The sequence below is a fragment of the Heterobasidion irregulare genome (genome assembly GCF_000320585.1).
Source record: "Heterobasidion irregulare TC 32-1 unplaced genomic scaffold scaffold_13, whole genome shotgun sequence".
NCBI lineage: Eukaryota > Fungi > Basidiomycota > Agaricomycetes > Russulales > Bondarzewiaceae > Heterobasidion > Heterobasidion irregulare.
The window spans coordinates 434,342-456,441 of record NW_009258209.1 but is presented as its reverse complement, the minus strand read 5'-3'; the positions used below and the strand labels follow the sequence as shown (position 1 = coordinate 456,441).

Here is a 22,100-nt window from a genome sequence, read left to right as displayed (position 1 = left end):
TAATCACCGTCCGCAATCAGGCGGTGCGAGCGTCGTGAGTGCGTTTAATTCATGTACATGGATGGGTTTCGCTGAGGGAATGCGTATGTTGACGACATAAAATCAATTTGATGACCCTACTTTAGAGCAGGCGCAGATTCCGATATTTCAACAGATTTCAACCTGCACAGAGTGTCAGCTTAGAGTCTCAACAAATTAAATGCGTACGTTCCCTTAGCTAATGATCCGTTACGGATGATCTTACATAGCGTCTGCGTCTCAGCTATAATCCTTTCAGGCCCGTCTGCGAAGGTCTGACCGCCAGATATCCATATAAAACAGCCTGATGCGATTGTGGAATTGCCACATTTACTTCTCTTTCTTCACTCGTTTCCCTTTTTGACATGGTGTCTGCATTCCTGGCAGCCTTGTCGGCTTCTCTAGCCCTCCGACCGGTCCTTGGTGCAATTTACACTGACCCGTCTGTGCTGCCTAAAACGCAGTACGACTATGTCGTCGTCGGAGGTCCGCATCTCTTTCCATTTTCTTGTCGTCGACAGACTGCTCATGTCGAGGTTTTTGCAGCGGGTATTGGAGGAGGTGTCGTCGCGAGTCGGCTGGCAGAGGTGCCGGGGAACAAGGTACTGCTGATCGAAGCCGGGTTCAGGTATGCACACTTCTCGCGAACTTGCTGCGCTGATGCGCGCGGGAGGATGAGCTCATGAGTTGATCCGTCCATACAGCCATGAAGGGATCGAAGAGATCCAGGTTCCCTTCCTCTGCACATCGCTGTCGCCGAACACGTTCTTGGACTGGAACTACACAACTACAGCGCAGGCGGGGCTGAACAACCGGGTTATCCCCTACCCTCGTGGGCGTCTGCTGGGAGGGTCTTCGTCCACTAGTGAGTTGTTTGTATCCTCGAATTCTGATAGGTCGTAACCGAGTTCCTTCTTTTAAGATTGGATGGTGTGGACCCGTGGATCAGTCGATGATTATAACCGTTACGCCAAGGTTTCTGGCGATCCTGGATGGTCTTGGGATGCTCTCAAGCCATACGTCAAGAAGGTGTGACCCCTCCTGTTTTTGCAACTGCTTTCATTAAACCTTTTCACAGCTGGAGAAGGTGGTCGCTCCAGCCGATGGACACAACACTACGGGTCAAATTGACCCGGCCGTCCATGGCCATACGGGTCCTCTTCAAATCAGCGTTCAAGAATTTCCGTCTCCCGTCGACAAGCAGACGATCGAGACGACGAAGGAGCTGAGCGAGTTCCCGTTCGTTCTCGACATGAACGCGGGCTATCCTATCGGCATTGGTGAGAGTCCCGCCACGTCACTTCACCGAATGTTGCGTTGACGGTTCTGCGATGTTAAGGTTGGTCACAATACTCTATCAGTAACGGAACACGCGACAGCTCTGCGACGGCCTACATTGCGCCTGCGATCGCGGCACACAAGAACTTCGACGTGCTGATCAACGCGCAGGTGACCAAACTCCTGCAGACCGGGACCGAGGACAGCCTACCAGTCTTCAAGGGTGTGCAGTTCGCGCGCAACGCAAACAGCACCCTGTACTCCGTCAACGCGACGAAGGAGTTGGTCCTGTCTGCCGGGTCGGTCGCGACGCCGCAGCTGCTCATGCTCTCGGGTATCGGAAACAAGACTCACCTCGCGTCGGTTGGGATCAAGGGCATCGTGGACTTGCCGGACGTTGGCCAGCACATGCAGGACCACCCGCTGCTCCCGAACGTGTGGTACGTGAACGACACGTACACGTATGACGACGTCATCCGGAACCAGACGCTGGCGGGTCTGGACATGCAGACATGGCGCGAAACTCGCAAAGGCCAGTTTTCATCGCCGCCGCTCAGCCAGATTGGGTGGTTCAGGCTGCCGGACAACGCCAGTATCTTCCAGACGTACCCAGACCCCTCAGCAGGGAAGAACTCTGCGCACTTCGAGTTCATTTTCAGCGTACGTCGCGGCTCGTCACAGATCGTTGTGTGTTTGTCCTGACTCTATTCCTCTGGGTCTACAGAGTGCTTTTAATTCTGGAGTCGAGTCCATGCCTTCTACGGGTCGATTCTTGACTATCACCTCCAACCTCATGACGCCCGTCGCACGTACGTTCATCTCTCACACATGCATCCTCGTCCTTACATGAACTCCATTGTCCAGGCGGCTCCATCACGCTTGCGTCCTCTAATCCGTTCGCGCTTCCGATCGTTGACCCGGGCCTCCTGAACTCGCCCTTCGACATCTTCCTCATCCGCGAGGCGATCAAGGCCGCGAAGCGCGTCGTCGCGGCGCCCGCGTGGAAAGGATACGTTCTGGAGCCGTTCGGGCCACTTGCGACAGCGGAGACGGACGCGGAGATCGAGGCGTACGCGCGTAGCCACACGTCGACGATCTGGCACCCGACGAGCACGGCTTCGATGTCGGCGTGGAACGCGACAGGTGGCGTCGTTAACCCCGACTTGACGGTGAAGAAGGTGCGAGGGCTGCGGATCGTGGATGCGAGTATCTTGGTGAGTCTGCACTTCCCGTTCTATCTGTAAGGCGGACGGCTGACTCTCGATATAGCCCTACGTCCCATCGGCCCACCCTCAGGCCGCCATATACACCATTGCCGAGCGCGCAGCTGACTTGATCAAGGCGGCGGCGCAGACCAAGCGGGGATCAACTCACCGTTGGGCTTGAAGAGACATCGGAGCATTGCGGTCAACCTAACATATTTCACCTATTGTGCTAATTGGGACCTCGCTGGGCATTATTTATCACTCCACGGAGCGCATACCTGCACAATGTACCCCGACCCACGTCTATCGTTCTTTTTGATTTTTCGCTTTTTGTCGTATTATTATTTTAATAATCACTTGTATTTGCTGTACGTCTCAGTCGATGCTGATGGGTGAGGAATCCAAACATTCTGGGATTGTCTCTAGCTACTTTACCTCCATCGGGGGGTCGGGACCGTGGCAGTGATCATGAGACGAGCGCCTGTCTTCAATTCTCTACTTAACCCCCTTCTCCATGCCTCACAGTGCAAACATACATATACCCCGCCTGCAGCTGGCTCTTAAAACTTTAAGAGTGAGAAACACGTTGACGGACATTGGCATCGCACCTTGTGTATCCCCCGACAGCGGTCGGAGGGTTGAACAACGAGTACAGACTGCATCTGACTCACGTCTCATAGCTTCCAACACCTGTCGATAGTGACTCTCAGCGTACGTGTGTTCATCGCTCACCACGCATATGTCGACGCAGGGTCTTCATTCTCTCTTTCGTCCCCCATCGATAACATCGCGCACTCGTGCTTCCAGGCTCGCGAAGCAACCCGTGCTGATCCCCGTACGGAACCTCAGGTATAGCAAATCTCGCCGAGCGCAGACCCATACGGTGAGCGTTCATAACGAGTCCGTAGCACCAGGAGCTACGGAGATGAGGGTTGTCGTCGTCCGCGTCGTGCACGACTTACGTGTGCTCGAGTGGGCCTGGCCAACGCAGGGTCATGCTCACTGACCCACGCGAAGGACACCGGGGAGAGGCTGGGTTAGCTGAGTGAGCTTGCTGAGCGGGCGACGAGACGCACGCATTCAGCTTCCATGGGACCCACCGCGCTCCGTGCATACGTCCTCGTCAACCCTAATTTGCCATGTATCCACATCCGCATCCGCATTCACCTCCCGTTGTAATTCTTTGCCTTCGTTCCTAGAAGTGTTTAAATATCTACTCGCTCACCCCCTTGCATCCCTGCATCCCTGCACTAAACCACGACCTCCTCTTCGACCACAACTGAACCAAAGATCAAGATGTCGTTCTTTGCTCCTCCACCTCCTCCCGCGACCGGCCTCGGCCGGTACCGCGTCCTCTCTCCGCTCGCGGGCATCCGCGTGTCCCCGCTCCAGCTCGGCGCTATGTCCATCGGTGATAAGTGGAAGGGTATGGGCGCGATGAATAAAGAGAGTAGCTTCAAGCTCCTTGACGCGTACTATGAGAAGGGTGGGAATTTCATCGATACGGCGAACGGCTAGTAAGTGACTTTCCTCCCCCTTGCTCTTAAGGGAGCAGATGTGGAGAGAACGCAAGAGCAGATTCCCATGCGGGGTAATGGATTCGGCGGGGTGTGTGCGTGCTAGTTAGGATACGAGCAAGAGTGCTGACGGCGGTTTTGATAAAGCCAAGATGAAGCCTCGGAAGAGCTTATCGGCGAATGGATGGAGGCTCGCGGCATCCGCGACCAGCTAGTAATTGCGACGAAGGTGTGTTGCCTCTCTCATTCCTTACCTTATTCCCCTATTCTTTCTGACTTGTCTCAATCTTCTCCTTTACTCGCGCCCCATCCCTCGACACACACTCGACCTGCACCCCTCCTCCTCATTTGCATCGTAGTACACCTCGAACTTCAAGCGCGGCGATCCTAACGTTGCTCAAAAAGTCAACTATGTCGGCAACTCGACCAAGTCACTGCACATCTCGCTCACGGCGTCGCTCCGCAAGCTGCGCACGTCGTACATCGATGTGTTGTACGTGCACTGGTGGGATTGGGGCACCAGCGTCGAGGAGACCATGCGCGCACTGCACCGCGTAGTCCTGAGCGGGCAGGTGCTTTATCTGGTGCGTCTTGCTTAGCGCGCAGATGAAGGTGATGAGTTGATGTATATGTGCGTGTATGCATTCGGAATGGGATTTTAGGGCGCGTCAGTGAGTGTTCCGATGTCGATAGTAAGATGGAAGTGCTGATCCAGACATGGTGCATGTGTGTTTCAGGATATGCCGGCATGGGTTGTCGCGAAGGCGAACCAGTACGCGCGCGACCACGGCATGACGCCGTTCAGCATCTACCAAGGCCAGTGGAACGTTATGAAGCGCAGCTTTGAGCGCGAAATCATTCCGATGGCGCGCGAGGAGGGTGCGTGCTTTTCGTTTCGTCTCATTTTATCTTATGTTTGGCTGCTCTCACTTCACTCCTTTTCTTCATCCATTCGCATTTATTTTTGTTCATCTGTTCTCCTGCGTTCCCCTCTTTGTTGCCCTTTTGATTCGTTTTGTGTTTCTTGTTTTTTCGCAGTATAGTACTGATGAATTGCCTCGTCCTGTCTCTCCTATCTACACACGCTCCCGATCAGGCCTGGCGCTCGCTCCCTGGGACGTTCTCGGCGCGGGCAAGATCCGCACAGATGCGGAAGAGGCTGCGCGTCGCGAAACAGGCGAGAATGGGCGCATGACCTTCAACCCTGACTGGGAGCGCACTCCAGACGAGCGTAAGGTGTGCGCCGCGCTCGAGGTCGTCGCGGGCCAGGTCGGCGTGACGAGCATTCAGGCAGGTACGTCACTTACAGTCTTCTAGTGTTTTTGTTGTACCTCGCCGCTGACACGAGTCCAATCGCGAATCTGGGATCACTCGTTGCGTCCGGCTTGACGCTGTCTGTTCATTCGTGCGTGCGGCGGCGGCGGGTAGTGGCGATCGCGTACCTGATGCACAAGACGACGCACGTGTTCCCCATCATAGGCGGGCGCAAGGTCGAGCACCTCGAGGCGAACATCGCCGCGCTCGATATCGCGCTCAGCCCGGAGCAGATCGCGTACCTCGAAGCCGCTCTCCCATTCGACGTAGGCTTTCCGGCGTCCATGATTGTACGTGCTTTTGTTACCATCGCGCAGGAAAGATCGTTCTGACTGTTTGTCTTGCTTTTCTTTGTGGTGGGTGTCTTGATATTACTCCGTGTACGCTGGTCCACACGCGCGGAAACTTCACGCCGCCTTGGTCTGTTCCATCCCATCCCAATATTTCTCTATCCGCTTTTTCTGTCGGCATATTCGCAGGGCACCGGCCTCGAAGACCCGCCCCTCCTCAAGTCCGCGGCACACATGGATCGCTGGCCCCTCAGGCAACCGATCCTGCCGGTCAAGAAGAGTGGATTGTAGAGCGTGCGATTGGGGGAATCTACTCCGTTCACAGGTCTCTAATGTAATGGCATGATTGAACTCTACGCCGGGAAAACAATGCGACTATAGGAAGTGTACAGGCAATAATATTGTTTTTATTCTCGGACTGTATCGCTGTTGATATCAACAGGTGTTCAGGTTATCAGCGCACTGCGAACGTCCACCATTTTGCCCTCATAGTTGCGTAGGTTGATGATTACGAATATCAACACGCCTCGGTCACTGATGATGACGGACACCAATGCCCCTCAATCACTCTATCACCCTCCCTAACAATGTATACCCATCCGCTCTTAGTTGTCTGACACAGTCAAGCAGGGTTTGCAATTGAGTTTTGGGCGTCAATGTTGATGTATCAGAGACTATTCGGAGGTAGCGAGCGATCGGTGATAGGTGGCGGCAATAGCAATCAAGGTAAAGACCCTGCGCGCGCGTACAGGGTTACTCACGTTTCGAGGCTCTTTCCTTCGACTTTGACCACTTGGGCTTGTCTGATGGGGCCTATGACATATGACATCAAGCGCCAAACAAGCAGGAAGAGCCGTGGATGCATCCATCTAGGGAAAAGCATGGCCCGTGCAGGCGAATGGGGAATGTCACCAAACGCTCAGCGTTCAGCAAGGTCTGACTGGGTCAGATTTCGACGAGCCTCCGTCCGCTGCGTGCTGTCTTCCGACGAGCCAGATGGGTAGACACACGTGTGCATGCTTCTCTAGAACGTATTCGATGCTAATATAGGACTGCTTGTTGAGGTTCGCGAAGTCTATCTTCGTCTTCACCCACGCTCGAAGCTCGAGGCAAGACGAGCACTCACGTGTGTACGGATCTGGCATCTCGCTCTCGACGCTTGATTGAAGCTCGGAGCCTGAAGCTTGAAGCTTGAAGCCTGACGCTTCTTGCATCGATGCGCGACCCTGCGCGTGTGAAGCTGCCGTGGACGGCGTGGAGCGGGATTGGATGATGTGTCCGATAACGCCAGAATCAGCGCGAGAGCAGCCAAGAACCAGAACCAATATCAGTGCGAATGTATTGTGAGAGCGGGGAAGAGGAGGCATGGGAGGATGCATGATGGCGAGAGAGAAGGAGAAGTGCGAGTTGGTACGTGTACGCTGGTCTCCAGTGCTAACCTCAACTGTAGACAGCCGTTCTGTGATGATGGCTTATATTGAACGTTGATGCGACTCTCATGGATCAGAGCTTGGGTGATTATCAGTAGATGTCCCGTCAGCACAATATTCGAGGTTGAGCTAGTGCGCCGAACTGGACTCCGAGCACGCAGGCAGGCAGAAACAAGTGCGGCGCGCGTGGATTTGGGAGTGCAGGCTGTGAGAACATCCGAGATGATTCACGGGCCGCTTGGGTTGCCGAGGGAGGGCGACGAATGATGGATGGATGAACAAAGTTCGACGACCTGGTCACCAAGTGCAGCAAGATCCGCGGTGCTGTCTAATTGTGAAAACGCGACGCTGCAGAGGGGCCTGCCGCCACGCGTTGTGACCAGGTGATAGTACCTCAGGGAGGTCTGATGGGCCACGACATGTGGGGGGTGGATGATCGTACTGGCGTTCGTTGTGTCGCCAGGAGATCTAGCGTATGTTTTGGTGAAGAAGAACGTACGTAGTCGCTCTGGTCGGCCGCCTGGGGAATGTGGGTGTGCCGCTCGGAAGGGCTATGATAAGAAAACAAGTAAGCGAGGACAGATGGAATAACTTTGCTACGCGCTGGAGTTTGGGTGCGAGACTTCTAGGGTAAGTAGATTCCTGCTGGATTCCACGCGCATGTGAGTGGTGCAGTCTGCGCTACGTTCGAGCTCAAAGTACTTATCCGCTTCGCCATGCTCCGAGCCTGGATCCGCTGAACAATTTTCCAAGAGCCCTCGTAAGGATATGAATTCTCCGTGCTCCAGTCGTGCTCCTCGAAGCTCCCGCCGTAACAGAATGGCATCAGAAACATTCTATGTTCGATATTCAAGAACACGACTGACTCGATACAGAGCGAGAACTGTGCTTCGGCCGTTCTGACAGAGCAGGTTGACGTCGCGTTATTCACGCTTGCACATGCCCATCAGAGGCATCAGAATCGGACGACGCGCGAGGCCCAGGTCAGGGCGACTCTTTGCATAGCCGCAGGCTAAGTTTAACATTGGGCGGACCGTGGAGGGCTGCAAGAGATGGGACGCCGAGCGATGTTGCAGGTTGTCTTTTAGATCGAGGCCGGTGAGGAGCAGAACAGATTTCGATTGTACAATCATCAATGCTGGTGTGGATGTCGTGGCCGCCGGTGGTGGGTTCGAACGGCGACGCTCGCCACGACCACACTGATCGCCCCGCCAGGCCTCGTCTCGCGTCTGTCGCTTACGCTGCCGAACAGGCACCAGCGGGAACGCGAGGATGTTTTTTCGTCCTCCTTCCTTTTGATGTCTTCGTAGAATCTTTCGAAATCTCTCGAGTCTCTTTGATTTCCACGAAGATCTTCCTCCGCCAAGAAATCCGCGCTTTGTCATTGCGGGGTCGGGGCCACGTTGCTGTCACCGTAGAGAGGGGAGAAAGTCTCTGAACCTCGAGAGGTGGCGTAGAGACTCGAGAAGTGCATTCTGGGTGCAGTTGGCGATTAGGTGCGCCATGGAGATCGTTGCCGCGGGCGGGATGGGGCTCGGCACGCGCAAGATTCAAGGTATTACTTTATATTTACTTTATCTCTATGAGATCTGCCTACAACTAGTGCGCGCTGTCCTCAGACTTGCTAAGTGTTAGACTCTGGGCTACTCTGGGATTGAAGTAGGTCGCTGGTCGCTGACAGAGGTGGAATGATGGATGATGGAGGTGAAGTGGGTGGTTGGACCGGGGAATCTGGGACGTGTTGATGGCTGAACGGAATTGTTTCGATTCGAGGCGAGAACTATCATTCCCATCTGCGATCATTTCCAAATCGAACGTCCCCAGCCTTGTTACCCGAACCATCTAGCTTTATGTACAGCACACCATTAAGTAGCCCATGGCCATCCCATCCTCTCTCGTTCTTTGTCCCCCCATCTTCATCGCATATCACATCCACACCCACACCCACACCCACACCCACACCCACACCCACACCCAGAGATAACCTAGACGATAATGACCGCAAAGCTTGAAGACGTCGTGAACAAGTCCTTCGACTACATCATCGTCGGTGCGCTGTTCCCCGTGCTCGAGTCGCTCGCCGTTCTATTCACTGACCCAACGGATTCCAATGCACAGGTGGAGGTGTAAGTACCTCTCGTCCCCCGTTCTCCCCGTCGCCCTGACCCAGTGCTCATTTCTGTGTTTGACGCGCCGCAGACCGCAGGGCTTGTCGTTGCCGCGCGCCTCTCCGAGGACCCGGCGACCTCTGTGCTTGTCCTCGAGGCTGGCGCTGCCAACCTCGATGATCCCAACCTCAGTGCGTGTCTTCCTCTAGCCCCTCCATGTTCGTCACCGTGATCGCTCATGCGGTCCATTGTTCATCCTCTAGCTTTGCCCGCAACGTACGGGAAGGTCTTCAAGGACCCGAACTACGACTGGGCATTCACCACCGTCCCCCAGAAGCACGCCGACAACAATACCTACCTGTGGGACCGGTGCGTGTCTCCCGTGCATTTCTCCACCCCTCCCATCTTCATGCCCTCTGTCCCCATTTCTATTGTCGTCGCTTCCGTGCTATTGTCCAACCTTTCCATTCCATCCTACCTTCATCTGTCATTCATGTCTCACCCTGAGGACCCCGAGATTGAGGGTAATAACTAATGAGCTCTGTGCGTCTGTCTCTACTCCGCGCTGCGCGGCATCGTTTATAGCGGCAAGACCCTCGGCGGGAGTTCCGCGATCAACTTCTACGTCTGGAACAGACCGGGTGCTTTGGATATCGACGGTGCGTCCTCCGGATTCCTCTTGTTCCTTGCCACACTGGTCTTCATCGCATAGGCTATGTAATGCTCGTCCATTTTCACGTTCGCGTTGCAATTCTCCGCTCACACGACGCTGACGCTCTGTGATGGGGTCTTTCAGCTTGGGAGAAGCTCGGCAACCCCGGCTGGAACTGGAAAAACTACCTCAAGTACTCGAATAAATCCGAGACGTGAGTGCAACACTCTCGTAACACTCCTTCTCGCCTCACGAGTGTGATCTCGCGCCTCCACTCTATCACCATCACATTGACCATCCATCAAACAATCCATATCACGAACAATAAATGCATCATATCACAACGTCACGAACCCCTACACCACATCCAGATGGATCCCCCCAACCGCCGATGAAGAAGCCGCGGAGCGCCTCACGTATGATGCCCAGTTCCACGGCACCGACGGTGCGTGCACTCGCACCCCCGTTCTAATCGCTCTAGGAACTTGAACTGACGGATGGAGGTTTGTTTGGTTTCGGTGTCGGTGCGCGTCCATCTGGACGTTGAACACGGTGTTGGCTGATCACCGCCGATGACATGCCCTGATGGTCGTGTTTTGCTGCTGTCCATGTTGCTGGCGGTCCCGGTCGACGTGCATTTCTGATGGCAACTGTCATACGGCGATGGCTTGTTCTCGATGTGGATGGTGCACGTGCACAGGCCCGCTCGGGATCGGCTTCTCATCTACGCGCGCGGGTTGGGATATCCCGCTGCAGGACGTGCGTACACGCCCGCCGCTTCGCCTCATACTCAGTCATTGCTTACGAAATTTGTGTTGTTGCATTGGGATGTAGGCGTTGGGCAACCTCGGTATCGACCCGGTCAAAGAGCCGGTAGGTTCGCTCTCTCTGTGTGCAAATTATTTACGATTAATTCCAATGTGTGCTTAGCTTGGAGGGAGCCCGATCGGCTCGTTCATGGCGGCTTCGTCGACGGACCCGCGCACACACAAGCGCACGTATTCCATCGTGCGTCTTTCGAGCTCGACCCCCACCTGCCAATTTCGCTGATCTTCCTCGTTTTCGTGCCCTTCTATTTGCCTCTTCTGTCTGCGGCCCGCCGCCAATACAGGAATACTACTACGCCGCGGCAGGCCGCAAGAACCTCACCGTGCTCACCTCTGCGCCGGCCTCGCGCATCCTGACTGCGACTTCGCCGTTCCCGCGCGGCGACGGCGCACCCAAGACTGTTCTCGCGAAGGGCGTTGAGTTCGTGTACGACGGCAAGACGCACACCGTAGGTGCCGGGAAGGAGGTAATTTTGAGCGCGGGGTACGTCTGATATTCCTGCCATCGCTCCCGTTTTTCCTATTTGAGAGAAATCGATACTGACGGAGGGAACGTGGTTGCGGTGTGTATAGCGCGATCAAGTCTCCGCAGTTGCTCGAGCTGTCGGGCATCGGCGATCCGAAGGTGCTGAATGCGCTCGGTATCGAGGTCAAGGCGGCGCTACCTGCTGTTGGGAACAACTCGCAGGAACACAATTTCGTCGGCCTGTCGTGGGGTGAGCGCCTTTTACTCAGTCTTCTTCACCATTTGTTGATTAAAACATGGACGATTGAACAGAGATCAACGAGCAGGAGAAGTACAGCACGCTGGACGCTCTACGCGACCCAGCGAACGTCGATGCACAGCTCGCGCTCTAGTGCGTCTCCATCTCCTTCACTCTTCAATTTCTACGGCTATGGTTGACCGCTCCTGCTCAGCGCTCAAGGCAAGGGCCTCTTCACCGTCGGCAACGTCGGCCTCGCTATGCTCCCGCTTGAAACTGTCTCCCCGCGCGGCGCAGAGCTGCACGAGGCGTACGCGAAGCGCCTGCGCGCCCGCATTGCGAGCGGCGAGTTCTCGCCGGGCTTGGCGGCACAGTACGAGCGCCAGCTCGAGTTCTGGGAGAAGAAGGACGGCGATTTGGAGGTCATCAGTTTCCCGAGTTTCTTGAGCGGCCCGAGTGCGTGATCGTTTGCTTTTTCTCGCAGGGCGACACAGAGTCACGATGGACGGTAGAGCTGACGGTATTTTCTTTTCGGATTTGTAGACCCTCCTGAGCCGGGCAAGAGCTACTTGTCGATCATTGCCGCCGTCAACCACCAGTTCTCGCGTGGAACCATCGTGCGTGTTGGAATACCGGGGTTTGTTCTCTGCGCTAACATGTCTTTTTCGGCCGTTGTTTAGCACGCGTCGTCGACCGATGCGAACCAGCAGCCGACGATCGACCCGCACTACTTCGAGGAGGACATCGGTGCGTGCGCTCGCGCAGATTTCTTGTTATATCTGAATCCTGGGAGCTCATGCTTGCTCGCACCACGTCCAGATCTGCAGACGTTCCTGGAGCATGTCAAGTTCGTCCGCAGGCTTGTAAAAACGGACCCGCTCGCACCTATAGTCGGTACGTGGTCTCTTACTTTTCTCCATTTGTACCATCTGTGCCCGTCCCTCAATGTCGCCCACACCCTCGTCTTCCTTCTTCCTCTCGCCCTCATCACGCGCGTCGCGCATTGCCTCTTCTTTTTCTTTCGCGGTTTTCTTTTTCTTACCCCCTTGCGCTTCCGCTGTGTCGTTACCTCCGTTCCTCACGGCCCGCATGCTGACCTGTGCCTTGTTGCGCAGGCAAGGAAATCAACCCCGGTCCCGAAGTGCAGACCGACGAGCAGCTCGCGACGTGGCTCAAGCAGACGATGTCGACGACTTACCGTGCGTGTCCCCCCTTTCTGATGACTTCTCTCGCACGTTGCCATCGGTGTTTATCTCGCGAGCACTCCTGACTGATTGCGTCCGTGTGTACGATGTGTTCCTACAGATACCGCGGGCACGACCGCGATGTTGCCCCTCGATAAGGGCGGTGTGGTCGACCCTTCTCTGAAGGTGCGTTCGTTCGTTTCTTCATGGTCTGAGAATACAATTCTGATCGATTGGACCTTTTTCTTGACTTGTCAACTTGAATTTCGGTTTTTTTGGAACTTCGCTTCGGCTTCTTGCGATTTACGGATATTCTCGGCTTCTCTTCTCGTCTTTCTCCGACGCCCGCCGCTTCGTTTGCTTGTGAACGTGGCGCTCGTCGTTCTCTACTTCTGGCTTGCGCACTTGACTTTTTCCCTTTGTGTGTTCCTTTGCTTTCATCCTTGCATTCTTGCGATGGTACGGCTGGTGCTATCTCCCTCGGTGGCATCTTGGCGCGCCACGGTCTGCCTTGAATTCGGTATGGTGCGGTGCATGGTCGTTCTGGCGCGCAGGTATACCACACGGAGAACATCCGCGTTGTCGATCTCGGGGTCATGCCCCTCCAGATCGCGTCGCATACCCAAGGTGCGTTCGGCTTCTCTCTCTTGCTTTTTCCCTTTCGATTGGTTGTTGGATGTCGGGGCTAACGGGGCTTGGCGCATCTGCAGCGACCGTGTACGCGATCGCCGAACAAGGTAAGATTGTCTTCATCTGTACATGGGCACGGGTTGCTGATGAGAACGGCAATTTCAACTCATTTCTACTCTAGCCGCGGATATCATCAAGGGCAAGTTCGTCGCCTAAGCCTGACACAGAATTGGACTCGACGTCTGGGGTCAAGTCAATTTGGACGTGGAAAATACCCCGATGTAACGAAGGCTGATGGACTGGGAACGAAATGGGAGGTAGGAAGGTGAACGTCGATGCTGTCTTGTCTGCTGTGTATAGAGTACGTGTGTGTCGGAGTGTCCTGCTTGTGAATTCGAATGCTTTGATCTTTTGTTTTGGCTTTGTACGTAAATTGCTGTTGGTGCGTTATGGAACCTTCGTGCCTGGCGTCAGCTACTATTCGCCTCAGTTGCGCCGAGGCAGTCACTTGTCGTCGATCTTCTGTATACTTTTGCAGTTGACAGTCCCGCCATAGGAGACGGTATTTACCACGCCCTCCTGAACTTTTTCAACACCGTTCCCTGGTGTGGTACATTCTGTCTGAGTAGCAGGACCATTTCTTGAATTGGCCACCTCATCGCCGCAATGTTTACAGGGGGTATCGAAGTGCAATTACTGTCTACATCACTGCTTCGTTTCGGTTGGCCTGCTTCCAAGACCGACAAACGCTGGGTGCCTTCAGGGTACCAGCCGTCACTCGAATGGTTCTAATTTCACGCGCGGCGCTCAGCAAGGGTCACCAGTCACCTGAACTAGTCCAACTTGATAGGAGGCGAAGCATGCTAAACGGAAAGGGGCCACTTGACCTTCAGGACGCTCGGTAAAGTGCGGTGTGGCGGATCAGAGCAACAGCTCGTATCAGCATCCAGAGCGCTTGATCGCTCGCGCAAACGTGCAAGAGAATGAGGAATCACGAAGGCAGTCCATCGTCTGGAGGTGCTTCATGATGATGAACCAGAGTCTGGACTGACCTAAGAATAGTCTGCATCACGGCGCGATGCCTGCGCGGTTGTGAAGTATGCGTGCTGCGAGTACCTACAGACGATTGCGCCGAGATTGTTGCGTGAGTGACAGCCCCGGGGATCGACGCCACCCGCGCATGTTGCTGTGTGTTCACCGGAACGCTGGGGGATGCAATCAACATCGACAATCAGCAAGAGTGACCGACGCACCCGAAGGCGTCACCACGTCAAACGTCGAAGGCAATCATGGGGAAATTAAAGGGAGTTCCTTGGTCTGACAGGGTGGGCTGTGTCCACCCTTCGATTGTGGAGTATCACCTAGCTAATCCTCACTGCATCTTGAGCATGGGCCTACATCGTTTCCATAATTACGTCGCATACAATAGAGGTGCGTTTTACATGCGGCGTACAGACCAATGTTGCTGCCGGATCTGTCCATCATTGTGCCAGGACGAACATCGTTCGCCTTAGGACCGGTCCATCACAGCTGCAGCCATCCTCGTTCATGTGTACGAACCAAAAATAAGCGTGAGTGCGATTGATGGCGACGAATGAGTGTCAAAGGCGTCTGCTCTCCGTCGTAATTGATGGCTTTAGTCCCCAGGTTTCTGCGTATGTTCTCCAGGACACAGCAATCGTGCCATAAATTATGAGCGCCAGGGCTGTCTGTGCGGATCAGATGTGGCAATCTGTATTACAAAGAAAGTGATTGAGCGTTACTTGTTCGGCGGTACAGTATCGGTTCGGCATGACGAACATCACGGCGCTGTCGTCGTGAGAGATGCAAAAATAACATCGAGATTTAGCAGGCACTGTGATAGCAATAATCATCGCGGACTCTCATGTTAAGTCGGTTGCAGGATTTTATGTACCACGTACTACATACCTTGTCGTCCGTTTTGTGAGATCTTTGCACACGGTATACGACATCTCCTTGGAGCATCCAACCGCGACGTTGTTGCCATCGCGCTTGTCCGCAGGAATCTGGATGCTCGAACCCAAAGTTCCTATGGTTCGCCGAATCGGATTTCATAACCTATCTCGAGTTCTTGTGGAAAACGTGTAGGAAAATAGCGCACTGAATAGGCAAGAAAGTAAGTGGCTCGATCCTATGACAGCGTACGCCGGCATTCGGGTGACCGGAAGCTGAGCGTGCGACGTGCGTGAATCGGCGTGAGATGGCCCGCAATCCAGCGGGCTTCAGCTGGCCTTCTTCCGTCTACATTTTACCGATCGTCATGTGGCGTAGGCTGGGACTTCTGCGTGTGGGATTCGAGGGTACTGAGTCTCTGCTAGCTTCCCATTTGCGATGCTCCCTTCGAGAGAAGCAAACCTAAACACGTCAGTGCGAAAAGAGGTCAAAAACAGCCTACCAAGACTAGAAGACCTTCATGGTCAGTCCTGTACACGTCTCTACCAACACTCGCTTTGTTGAGTCATCTATAGATAGAGGTTTCTAGGCGTCGGATTGCGATGAGTGTCCGCGATTTGATCAATGGGTCGAATGACTCTAGAGCCTAGATCTAACCCTACAAATTGGAAAATAGGTACGTTTGCTAACACAGATATAAGCAAAGTGATAAAAGGGGTGAGAGAAGCTTGGGAATCCGAATTTGAGAGCTCATAGATAGCGTGGGATGAGAGAAGGGCCACTGACCTGACGCGGCATCGTACATCGTACGCTGCTGTTACTTATGGTCAAGATTTGTGAGGGAAAGGCATGACAGGATTGCTAACGAAGACTCATTGGGTTGTCGCAAGCTGCGTAACTCGTTGGTTGTACATTCCAAAGAGCGACGTCGTGAGGCATAGTGGGAGACCTCGGCACGTCTTCATGTGGTTTGTGGTTGGATCAATTCAAATTGGTCCCCGGCCAGGATCGCAAGTGACTGGTGTTAGAAATGGAAGTGGCCAAACCTATGTTCTTAAGGAACGTTTTCGAAAATCCATCCTGATATTTGATGCCGGTAAGAAACTCTTGACGGTTTCCAACAGGTATGTAAATCAGGAAGCCGTAGGAAGCCGCGAAGGCACGATCGAGTGAAAACTATAATCGTTGCAGAATCAAGAGGTGTAGGGATCTCAGTGACTGACAGAGGACAGAAGCCCGAATCGTTTCCCCGAAGTGGTCAGTGCATTGTTAGGCCTGGCAGTAAGAGGAGTGCATTGAAGGTGCATGCGTGCATGAGCCTCTCGAACGCTAAGCCCGAACTTGTTCAGCTGAGTCAGCCACACCAATTCCTCTTTTTCCCATCGTCATCACGTCTTTGATGGCAATTCTCAACTTCGACTCTGATGTTTCTGGTCTACATGCGTGACTCATGGATAGATTGATCTAAGAAGTTCCTCGAAGACGACCTCGTACGGAAATTCGCGAGAAAGGATGTGAATGAACAGTAAGCACCGTGAGTTTTCTTGTGCTACCCTCGACAAGAACTACCGCATGCAATAACTGATGCAGGAATTGGTCGAGGACAGTGCAGGATTTTAACTCAGTTGAAATGCTAACATGCATCGGGCAACAGAGGTAATTGCTACACGGCCGTCTGCCTATTGCTTCTAAGCAGGCGAGCTTGCCACGACAAGAGCATCTATGATCGAACTTATAGCCCCAGACGTGAAGGGCGGAGAGGCACTGGAGAGGCTTTTGATTGGTGTGCAATTTGTTCCACGCATAGCCATGTCGAGATTCATCTCCTCTTTGTGATAGAGTGGGGCCTAAGGAAGGTCAACTGATGGCCGGGCAGCTGAGTGCCAAATTTGCGATACAGGCGCTCGCAACACGGCCGTCAACAGTCGAAACGGTTGTGCGTTGCCTAGTTTGAGCATGAATGATCTGTTACTGTTCGACCCCATCACATGCAGCTCCGTCATGCGAGCATTCAATCCCAAAGAGCCTTCTACTCGGGCCATGTCCCGGGCGAGCTTCTGGAAACGGCGTGGACGAAGCATTGCCTCAGCCCAGGGGCATTCCTTACTTATTGGCGGACCGATATCATACGTGCTTAAATATCTCCTTTGCCCATATCGATTCGGTGTGGACGACTACTTCAACCCTGCGGGGCTCTCCATCACCTTTACTGCCAGTCAGTTCCTTTTCAGTCCCACTACGCCTGTCCGCTCGCTCCTTGTGGTTCGTGACCAACATAAGGAGGCATACGCACAATCATATCCTGTCTCTCAAGCCTCAAGCAACGTTATCTGAATATTAGTCGCTGTATCATTTCACTCTTCAGTTGAAGGTTGAAGGTTGTGAATCATGGATATTGGACCTGCGTATGCTCGATTTTTCTTTTCAATTATACCTCCGCTTATCGCTGACAATATTGTAGTTGGGGCGCTTTGGCTGTGGGCATGATGCTGAACCTCATCTTGTACGGCTTTATGTTCATGCAGTGCTATATCTACTTGTCCACGTTCAAGAAGTACGTTAATGTTGATGACCGACTCTTACAAATTTAGCTGACTTTATTTCCATCACTAGGGATGTATTCTGGATCAAGATTTTTGTGGGTCGTCTCGATGACTGACCTCCCCCGCGATGTTCATTCGAATCATAGGTGTTTTATCTCTTCATCGCAGACACGGTAGACACCGCCTTTACTGCTGCCATTCTCTATGACTACCTTATTTCTCACTTTGGTATGCTCGGTTTCTGTATTCGTGTCATGCGAAGATGTTGAAATAGCTTGTCATTTTAGGTGAACTTGAGTACCTCGGCCGAGCGACATGGGGTAAGCCTCCTCCATAATGACATGAGTGTTAGTTGCTTACGATTGCGCAGTCTTTTGCACAGGTATGCGCAGGAGCTGTTGAGACCGTCGACATTGCATCTAACATTGTTCTTCGGTAACTAGATCCTGCTATGACAGTGAGTATTGGTTGGCATGCGGTACATTGTTTCTCCGCACACTGATGCTGTTATTCAGGGAATTATCTCGTGCTCTGTCCAGCTCTTCTTCGCATACCGTGTGAAACGCCTGACAGGGCATAGGTGGGTTGCAATAGTCATCAGCTTCCTTGCTTGTGCTTCTTGCTGTGCGTAGCCTCGAATCCATGAAAGCAAAACACTGAAATAATACTGCACAGGTGGAGCACTAGGCTCGGCCATCGCAGTAAACTGGTGGCATGAATTTGTACAGTTCCAAAAGTTCCAAGAGGTCGTCATCATCTGGCTTGTCTGCGCTGCGGTGGCCGATGTCGTGATCACTTGCACCCTCGTCTGGTATCTGGTGCGACCTGATATAATCATGATCACTACGGTTACTGATCTCCACTGCGCAGAGGGGAAAACGGACAGGATTTGTTGCTACTGACGATATCATCGATCGTATAACCCGAAGTGAGTTTGTGCATCTGTATCGACGATTCACATGTTTCTAACGTCTCTGTAGTGACCATTCAAACCGGGTTTCTTACGGCAGTGTTCGCAGTTGTTGATGTTATCCTCTTCCTTGCCAGTGTAAGCAGATTTCGGTTGATGTCAATCCGAGATCCTGCCCTGACGCTTGAAAATATCTTCTTTTTCCAGTCATCAGACACGTACGAACACTTCTTATTCACTCAGGAAACCGCAGTGGCTGATTCATCTTACATGACAGGCACCTACTTTTCAATCTGCCGCTCTCGAAATTGTACACCAACAGTCTAATGTCCAATCTCAACTCCCGCGCAGGCTGGGAAGGCACAAGCTCCAAGCTCACGCACTCCTCTGATAGTGACCATGCAAGGCCTTCGTTCCAGCGTCGCAAGCCTGTATGTCTGGCTCGAGCCGTGTTGATTTTCTTTGGCAAAACCTGACGCATCTATTTCAAGGGTGCTCCCAATGTCCTTATCATCAGTAAAGACGTCACCTCAGTAAGTACTGCAATCCTTCCCACATCAAAAACCGATCTGATCGTGGATGAATTATAGGTAACAGACGGGGGCGCACAGTCGTTTGCGCCATTCTCGGGTTACAACCAGCACGAGATCCAGACCCATGAGATGGATGTCATCAAAGCCCCAAGAGATAGCCTGGGCTCGGCGCCTCAGAAAGGCAACGATACCTATGTCTGAGCACTTGTCAAGGACTAGGCCGCGTTACCAACTATAAATTATTTCACCTCACACCGCGCGCCATGTACCTTTCTTTTGCTTGTCTGTACTCATCTTTATTGTTGGCGTTGTTTAGAACATTGCCTGTTTGAATGCTTTGCACGATCGTGTTTGGAGTTACTGTTTTGTTTACGATGACACGCGCAGACAGGTACTTTGTATATTTCTTGCCAACGACGAGAGTCTGTGGTATATAGTCACATATTTTACCTGGGTTTAGGAGAAACCATTCGCTTCGAAATTTAATGACATTGACAATGAAAACCATCCTTCAACTTGAAACCTCGACAAGCGCTCGATCGTTGGGTGACGCGCACATCCCATCTTGATGCGCTGCTTCTGACATGCCTTCATAATCTACATGTTTCGTCCGTTTGACTGTGTATCTCTTCGCCAGTCCATATTATGAAGAGAGTCGACAGCTATTGCTGTTCTAAAAATCATAAGCATCTGTGCATATTATGTGTCGGGCTCACACGTCTTCGACTCTTCGCTAGCACATCCCCAAAGTACTTCCTCGAGGCTTGCTCAATATTGAGAACGGAATGGTTCTCTTCTGTTTGACTAGTCGAGGTACGTCGTCAAATTGGGTCGTACTCGCTTAACATTCGTGATCAAGCCTCGACGTTCGCCTTAACAAAACTTCGGGCCAAGCATCTGGGAAAATACGGGGAAAGGCCGATCATATAGTGGTACACGGCCTGAGGCATCCACAACACCCTGGACCTATCCGAATATTCACCGGCAAGGAGAGGCAAGGTGAGGGGATACAGGTGAGTCTTGTAACCCGTGATGAGCGCGACGCATGTGCGGGGTGAACGTCGTCAGTCGCGACCAGATCATCTGAGCCTCCGAGCCGCGTCGGTAAAATTGATCCTCCCTCTCGCTGACACTCTCGACCACCTGTGATTCGGTTTCCACGCTTCACTTTTTCTGCCATGGGCAACCCAGTGGCTCGATGGCACGGATGTGGGAACGACACTCAGACCCTGTCTTGTTTTCGGCCGTTATAGCCAAGACGGCCTCGCAAAAGGCGAGAAGGGGGGAATATGTCGCAAGGCCCGTCTGGCTCGAGACCCCGTGTGCGAAACGTGCTCACAGGTGCTCACCGATGGCGTTGCAGATTGTTGCCAGAGTGCATCCGCCCCATCCGACAGTTCGCTTGGCGAGGTGGAAACCGCCCGAAGTAATGCATTCCGGGCCTTCTGTGCCATGCGACCGCGTCGACCGGACTCGTGTCTCGCACAGTCTATAAAAGCTCGCGTCTCGTGAAGCCTGACCTTGACCTTGACGTTCTCCTCCATTTCACCTTGCACCCGTCCAGACGACATGAGGTCCGCTGTCTTATTCGCGCTCTTGCTCGCCCCTTCCAGCGTCCTCGGCCTGTTAGACGTCAAGCTCAAGGCCAAAGGTAAAAAGTACTTTGGCTCTGCGGCGGACCCCAACACCATCTCAGAAAGCAACGTCAAGACGATTCTGACCTCGGATTATGGAGCTGTGACCCCTGAGAACAGCATGAAATGGGACGCAACGGAAGGTGAGCAGAAGCCTCTAAGAGCCTGGGAAGCAGCCTGTTCATCTGGCCGCATACATGCAGCGTCGAGAGGCACTTTTACTTTCACCAATGCTGATGCGTTGGTCTCGTTTGCGACGAGCAACAACCGACTGATTCGTGGCCACACACTTGGTGAGTGCAATGGACTCCTTCATGTGCTACGGCGTGTGCCTATTGAGTCGTCCAGTTTGGCACTCTCAGCTGCCGTCCTGGGTACGTGCATTTTTCCTCAATGAAATGCCTAATCTCACAGCTAACCTAGCCTGGTCTTTTTGTGAAAGGTTTCGGCCATCACATCGGCCTCAGATCTCACCTCGGTGATTCAGAACCACGTCACCACACTCGTGAGCCGCTACAAGGGCAAGATATACGCCTGGGACGTCGTCAACGAAGTCTTCAACGACGATGGTATGTCTTGTCGGAGAATCGGAATGTTCACAGGTCCTGACGATACCCCCTTTGTCTAGGGACGTTCCGCAACTCTGTGTTCTTCAACTTGCTGGGCGAAAACTTCATTGACATCGCGTTCAAGGCCGCGCGCGCGGCGGACCCCGCAGCGAAGTTGTACATCAACGATTTCAGTGAGGCAGCTCATGATATCTGCGCCCTCGTAATCGTCGCTGAAGACTGCATAGATCTTGACGGGCCGGGAAAGAAGATCAATGCGCTTGTCGCACTCGTCGGGCGCCTGAAGTCGCGCGGTGTGCCGATTGACGGGATCGGCTCTCAGGTACGCAAGTACCGTTACGCTGTCGTGCGTACCGCTCAGCGTTCACACGTCCCTCGCATACGCGTCCAGTCTCATCTCATTCTCGGCCAAGTCGGAGGCGTCCAGGCACAGCTGCAGGTCCTCGCGAACACGGGGCTCGATGTGGCGCTCACCGAGCTCGACATCCGCATCCCGAAGCCCGTGACGAGCGCGCTGCTAAGCCAGCAGCAGACAGACTACAACACCGTCACCAAGGCGTGCCTTGCCGTGAGCAAGTGCGTCGGCATCACCACATGGGGTGTCAGTGACAAGGTGAGTTGGCACGCGCTGATCGTTTCACTCAATGCTGCTGCTGCTGCTGGCGGCCGGCGCTCGCTCAAATGGCCTTGCAGGACTCGTGGGTCATCAGCACGTTCCCGACGTTCGATGCTCCGCTGCTCTGGGACGACAGCTTCAACCGCAAGCCGGCCTACACCGGTGTCGACAGCGCGCTGAGCTGAGCAGCCAGCTGTAACCTCCATATGTATTCTAGTATCAGT

At 53.5% G+C, this 22,100-nt stretch overlaps 6 protein-coding genes across 6 annotated transcripts; 5 read left to right on the top strand and 1 right to left on the bottom strand.

Moving 5' to 3' along the window:
- The first annotated feature begins 346 nt into the window (after positions 1–346).
- Positions 347–2,954, top strand: aao6 (aryl-alcohol oxidase 6). Its single transcript, XM_009554194.1, has 9 exons — positions 347–504; positions 565–646; positions 723–883; positions 941–1,047; positions 1,097–1,298; positions 1,358–1,956; positions 2,021–2,105; positions 2,161–2,510; positions 2,566–2,954. The coding sequence occupies exons 1-9, from the start codon at positions 384–386 to the stop codon at positions 2,680–2,682; spliced, it is 1,824 nt and encodes a 607-aa protein (XP_009552489.1). The 5' UTR covers positions 347–383; the 3' UTR covers positions 2,683–2,954.
- A 793-nt stretch (positions 2,955–3,747) lies between these two features.
- Positions 3,748–6,041, top strand: HETIRDRAFT_412466 (uncharacterized protein). The gene is made up of 8 exons (XM_009554412.1): positions 3,748–4,018; positions 4,166–4,247; positions 4,378–4,602; positions 4,681–4,689; positions 4,756–4,897; positions 5,115–5,312; positions 5,447–5,622; positions 5,812–6,041. Exons 1-8 carry the CDS (start codon positions 3,798–3,800, stop codon positions 5,911–5,913), a joined length of 1,155 nt encoding a protein of 384 aa, XP_009552707.1. The 5' UTR covers positions 3,748–3,797; the 3' UTR covers positions 5,914–6,041.
- Positions 6,042–6,068: 27 nt separating this feature from the next.
- Positions 6,069–6,989, bottom strand: HETIRDRAFT_120313 (uncharacterized protein; the record flags this gene model as incomplete). The annotated part of the gene is made up of 3 exons (XM_009554411.1): positions 6,069–6,156; positions 6,384–6,435; positions 6,749–6,989. 3 exons carry the CDS (start codon positions 6,987–6,989, stop codon positions 6,069–6,071), a joined length of 381 nt encoding a protein of 126 aa, XP_009552706.1.
- A 1,975-nt stretch (positions 6,990–8,964) lies between these two features.
- Positions 8,965–13,674, top strand: gor12 (GMC oxidoreductase 12). The gene is made up of 22 exons (XM_009554410.1): positions 8,965–9,106; positions 9,169–9,172; positions 9,252–9,351; positions 9,424–9,529; positions 9,746–9,819; positions 9,957–10,026; positions 10,184–10,257; positions 10,513–10,571; positions 10,647–10,685; positions 10,743–10,820; positions 10,924–11,123; positions 11,213–11,355; positions 11,418–11,496; positions 11,558–11,799; positions 11,887–11,960; positions 12,024–12,090; positions 12,163–12,237; positions 12,459–12,542; positions 12,649–12,713; positions 13,082–13,154; positions 13,238–13,264; positions 13,339–13,674. Exons 1-22 carry the CDS (start codon positions 9,048–9,050, stop codon positions 13,371–13,373), a joined length of 1,827 nt encoding a protein of 608 aa, XP_009552705.1. The 5' UTR covers positions 8,965–9,047; the 3' UTR covers positions 13,374–13,674.
- A 3,566-nt stretch (positions 13,675–17,240) lies between these two features.
- Positions 17,241–19,566, top strand: HETIRDRAFT_442492 (uncharacterized protein). Its single transcript, XM_009554409.1, has 15 exons — positions 17,241–17,476; positions 17,533–17,625; positions 17,685–17,709; positions 17,761–17,842; positions 17,902–17,934; positions 17,985–17,996; positions 18,058–18,071; positions 18,130–18,238; positions 18,290–18,432; positions 18,485–18,542; positions 18,595–18,662; positions 18,732–18,742; positions 18,802–18,955; positions 19,016–19,057; positions 19,115–19,566. The coding sequence occupies exons 1-15, from the start codon at positions 17,460–17,462 to the stop codon at positions 19,256–19,258; spliced, it is 1,005 nt and encodes a 334-aa protein (XP_009552704.1). The 5' UTR covers positions 17,241–17,459; the 3' UTR covers positions 19,259–19,566.
- A 1,060-nt stretch (positions 19,567–20,626) lies between these two features.
- Positions 20,627–22,061, top strand: HETIRDRAFT_331340 (glycoside hydrolase family 10 protein; the record flags this gene model as incomplete). Its single annotated transcript, XM_009554408.1, has 8 exons — positions 20,627–20,834; positions 20,895–20,984; positions 21,040–21,065; positions 21,134–21,260; positions 21,320–21,433; positions 21,488–21,582; positions 21,652–21,873; positions 21,954–22,061. The coding sequence occupies 8 exons, from the start codon at positions 20,627–20,629 to the stop codon at positions 22,059–22,061; spliced, it is 990 nt and encodes a 329-aa protein (XP_009552703.1).
- Between the last annotated feature and the right edge of the window lie 39 nt (positions 22,062–22,100).

What these genes read in the sequence shown, in the direction of transcription:
- aao6 (XM_009554194.1), top strand. Translation starts at nt 384, where the DNA reads ATGGTGTCTGCATTCCTGGCAGCCTTGTCGGCTTCTCTAGCCCTCCGA. An exon ending in CGACTATGTCGTCGTCGGAG is followed by an intron (nt 505 to 564) that starts GTCCGCATCTCT and finishes AGGTTTTTGCAG; the next exon opens with CGGGTATTGGAGGAGGTGTC. An exon ending in TCGTGGATGCGAGTATCTTG is followed by an intron (nt 2,511 to 2,565) that starts GTGAGTCTGCAC and finishes CTCTCGATATAG; the next exon opens with CCCTACGTCCCATCGGCCCA.
- HETIRDRAFT_412466 (XM_009554412.1), top strand. Translation starts at nt 3,798, where the DNA reads ATGTCGTTCTTTGCTCCTCCACCTCCTCCCGCGACCGGCCTCGGCCGG. An exon ending in AGCTAGTAATTGCGACGAAG is followed by an intron (nt 4,248 to 4,377) that starts GTGTGTTGCCTC and finishes TTTGCATCGTAG; the next exon opens with TACACCTCGAACTTCAAGCG. An exon ending in TCCGATGGCGCGCGAGGAGG is followed by an intron (nt 4,898 to 5,114) that starts GTGCGTGCTTTT and finishes GCTCCCGATCAG; the next exon opens with GCCTGGCGCTCGCTCCCTGG.
- gor12 (XM_009554410.1), top strand. Translation starts at nt 9,048, where the DNA reads ATGACCGCAAAGCTTGAAGACGTCGTGAACAAGTCCTTCGACTACATC. An exon ending in GATGCACAGCTCGCGCTCTA is followed by an intron (nt 11,497 to 11,557) that starts GTGCGTCTCCAT and finishes GCTCCTGCTCAG; the next exon opens with CGCTCAAGGCAAGGGCCTCT. An exon ending in AGTTCTCGCGTGGAACCATC is followed by an intron (nt 11,961 to 12,023) that starts GTGCGTGTTGGA and finishes GCCGTTGTTTAG; the next exon opens with CACGCGTCGTCGACCGATGC.
- HETIRDRAFT_442492 (XM_009554409.1), top strand. An exon ending in CTACCTTATTTCTCACTTTG is followed by an intron (nt 17,843 to 17,901) that starts GTATGCTCGGTT and finishes TTGTCATTTTAG; the next exon opens with GTGAACTTGAGTACCTCGGC. An exon ending in GCACCCTCGTCTGGTATCTG is followed by an intron (nt 18,433 to 18,484) that starts GTGCGACCTGAT and finishes TCCACTGCGCAG; the next exon opens with AGGGGAAAACGGACAGGATT.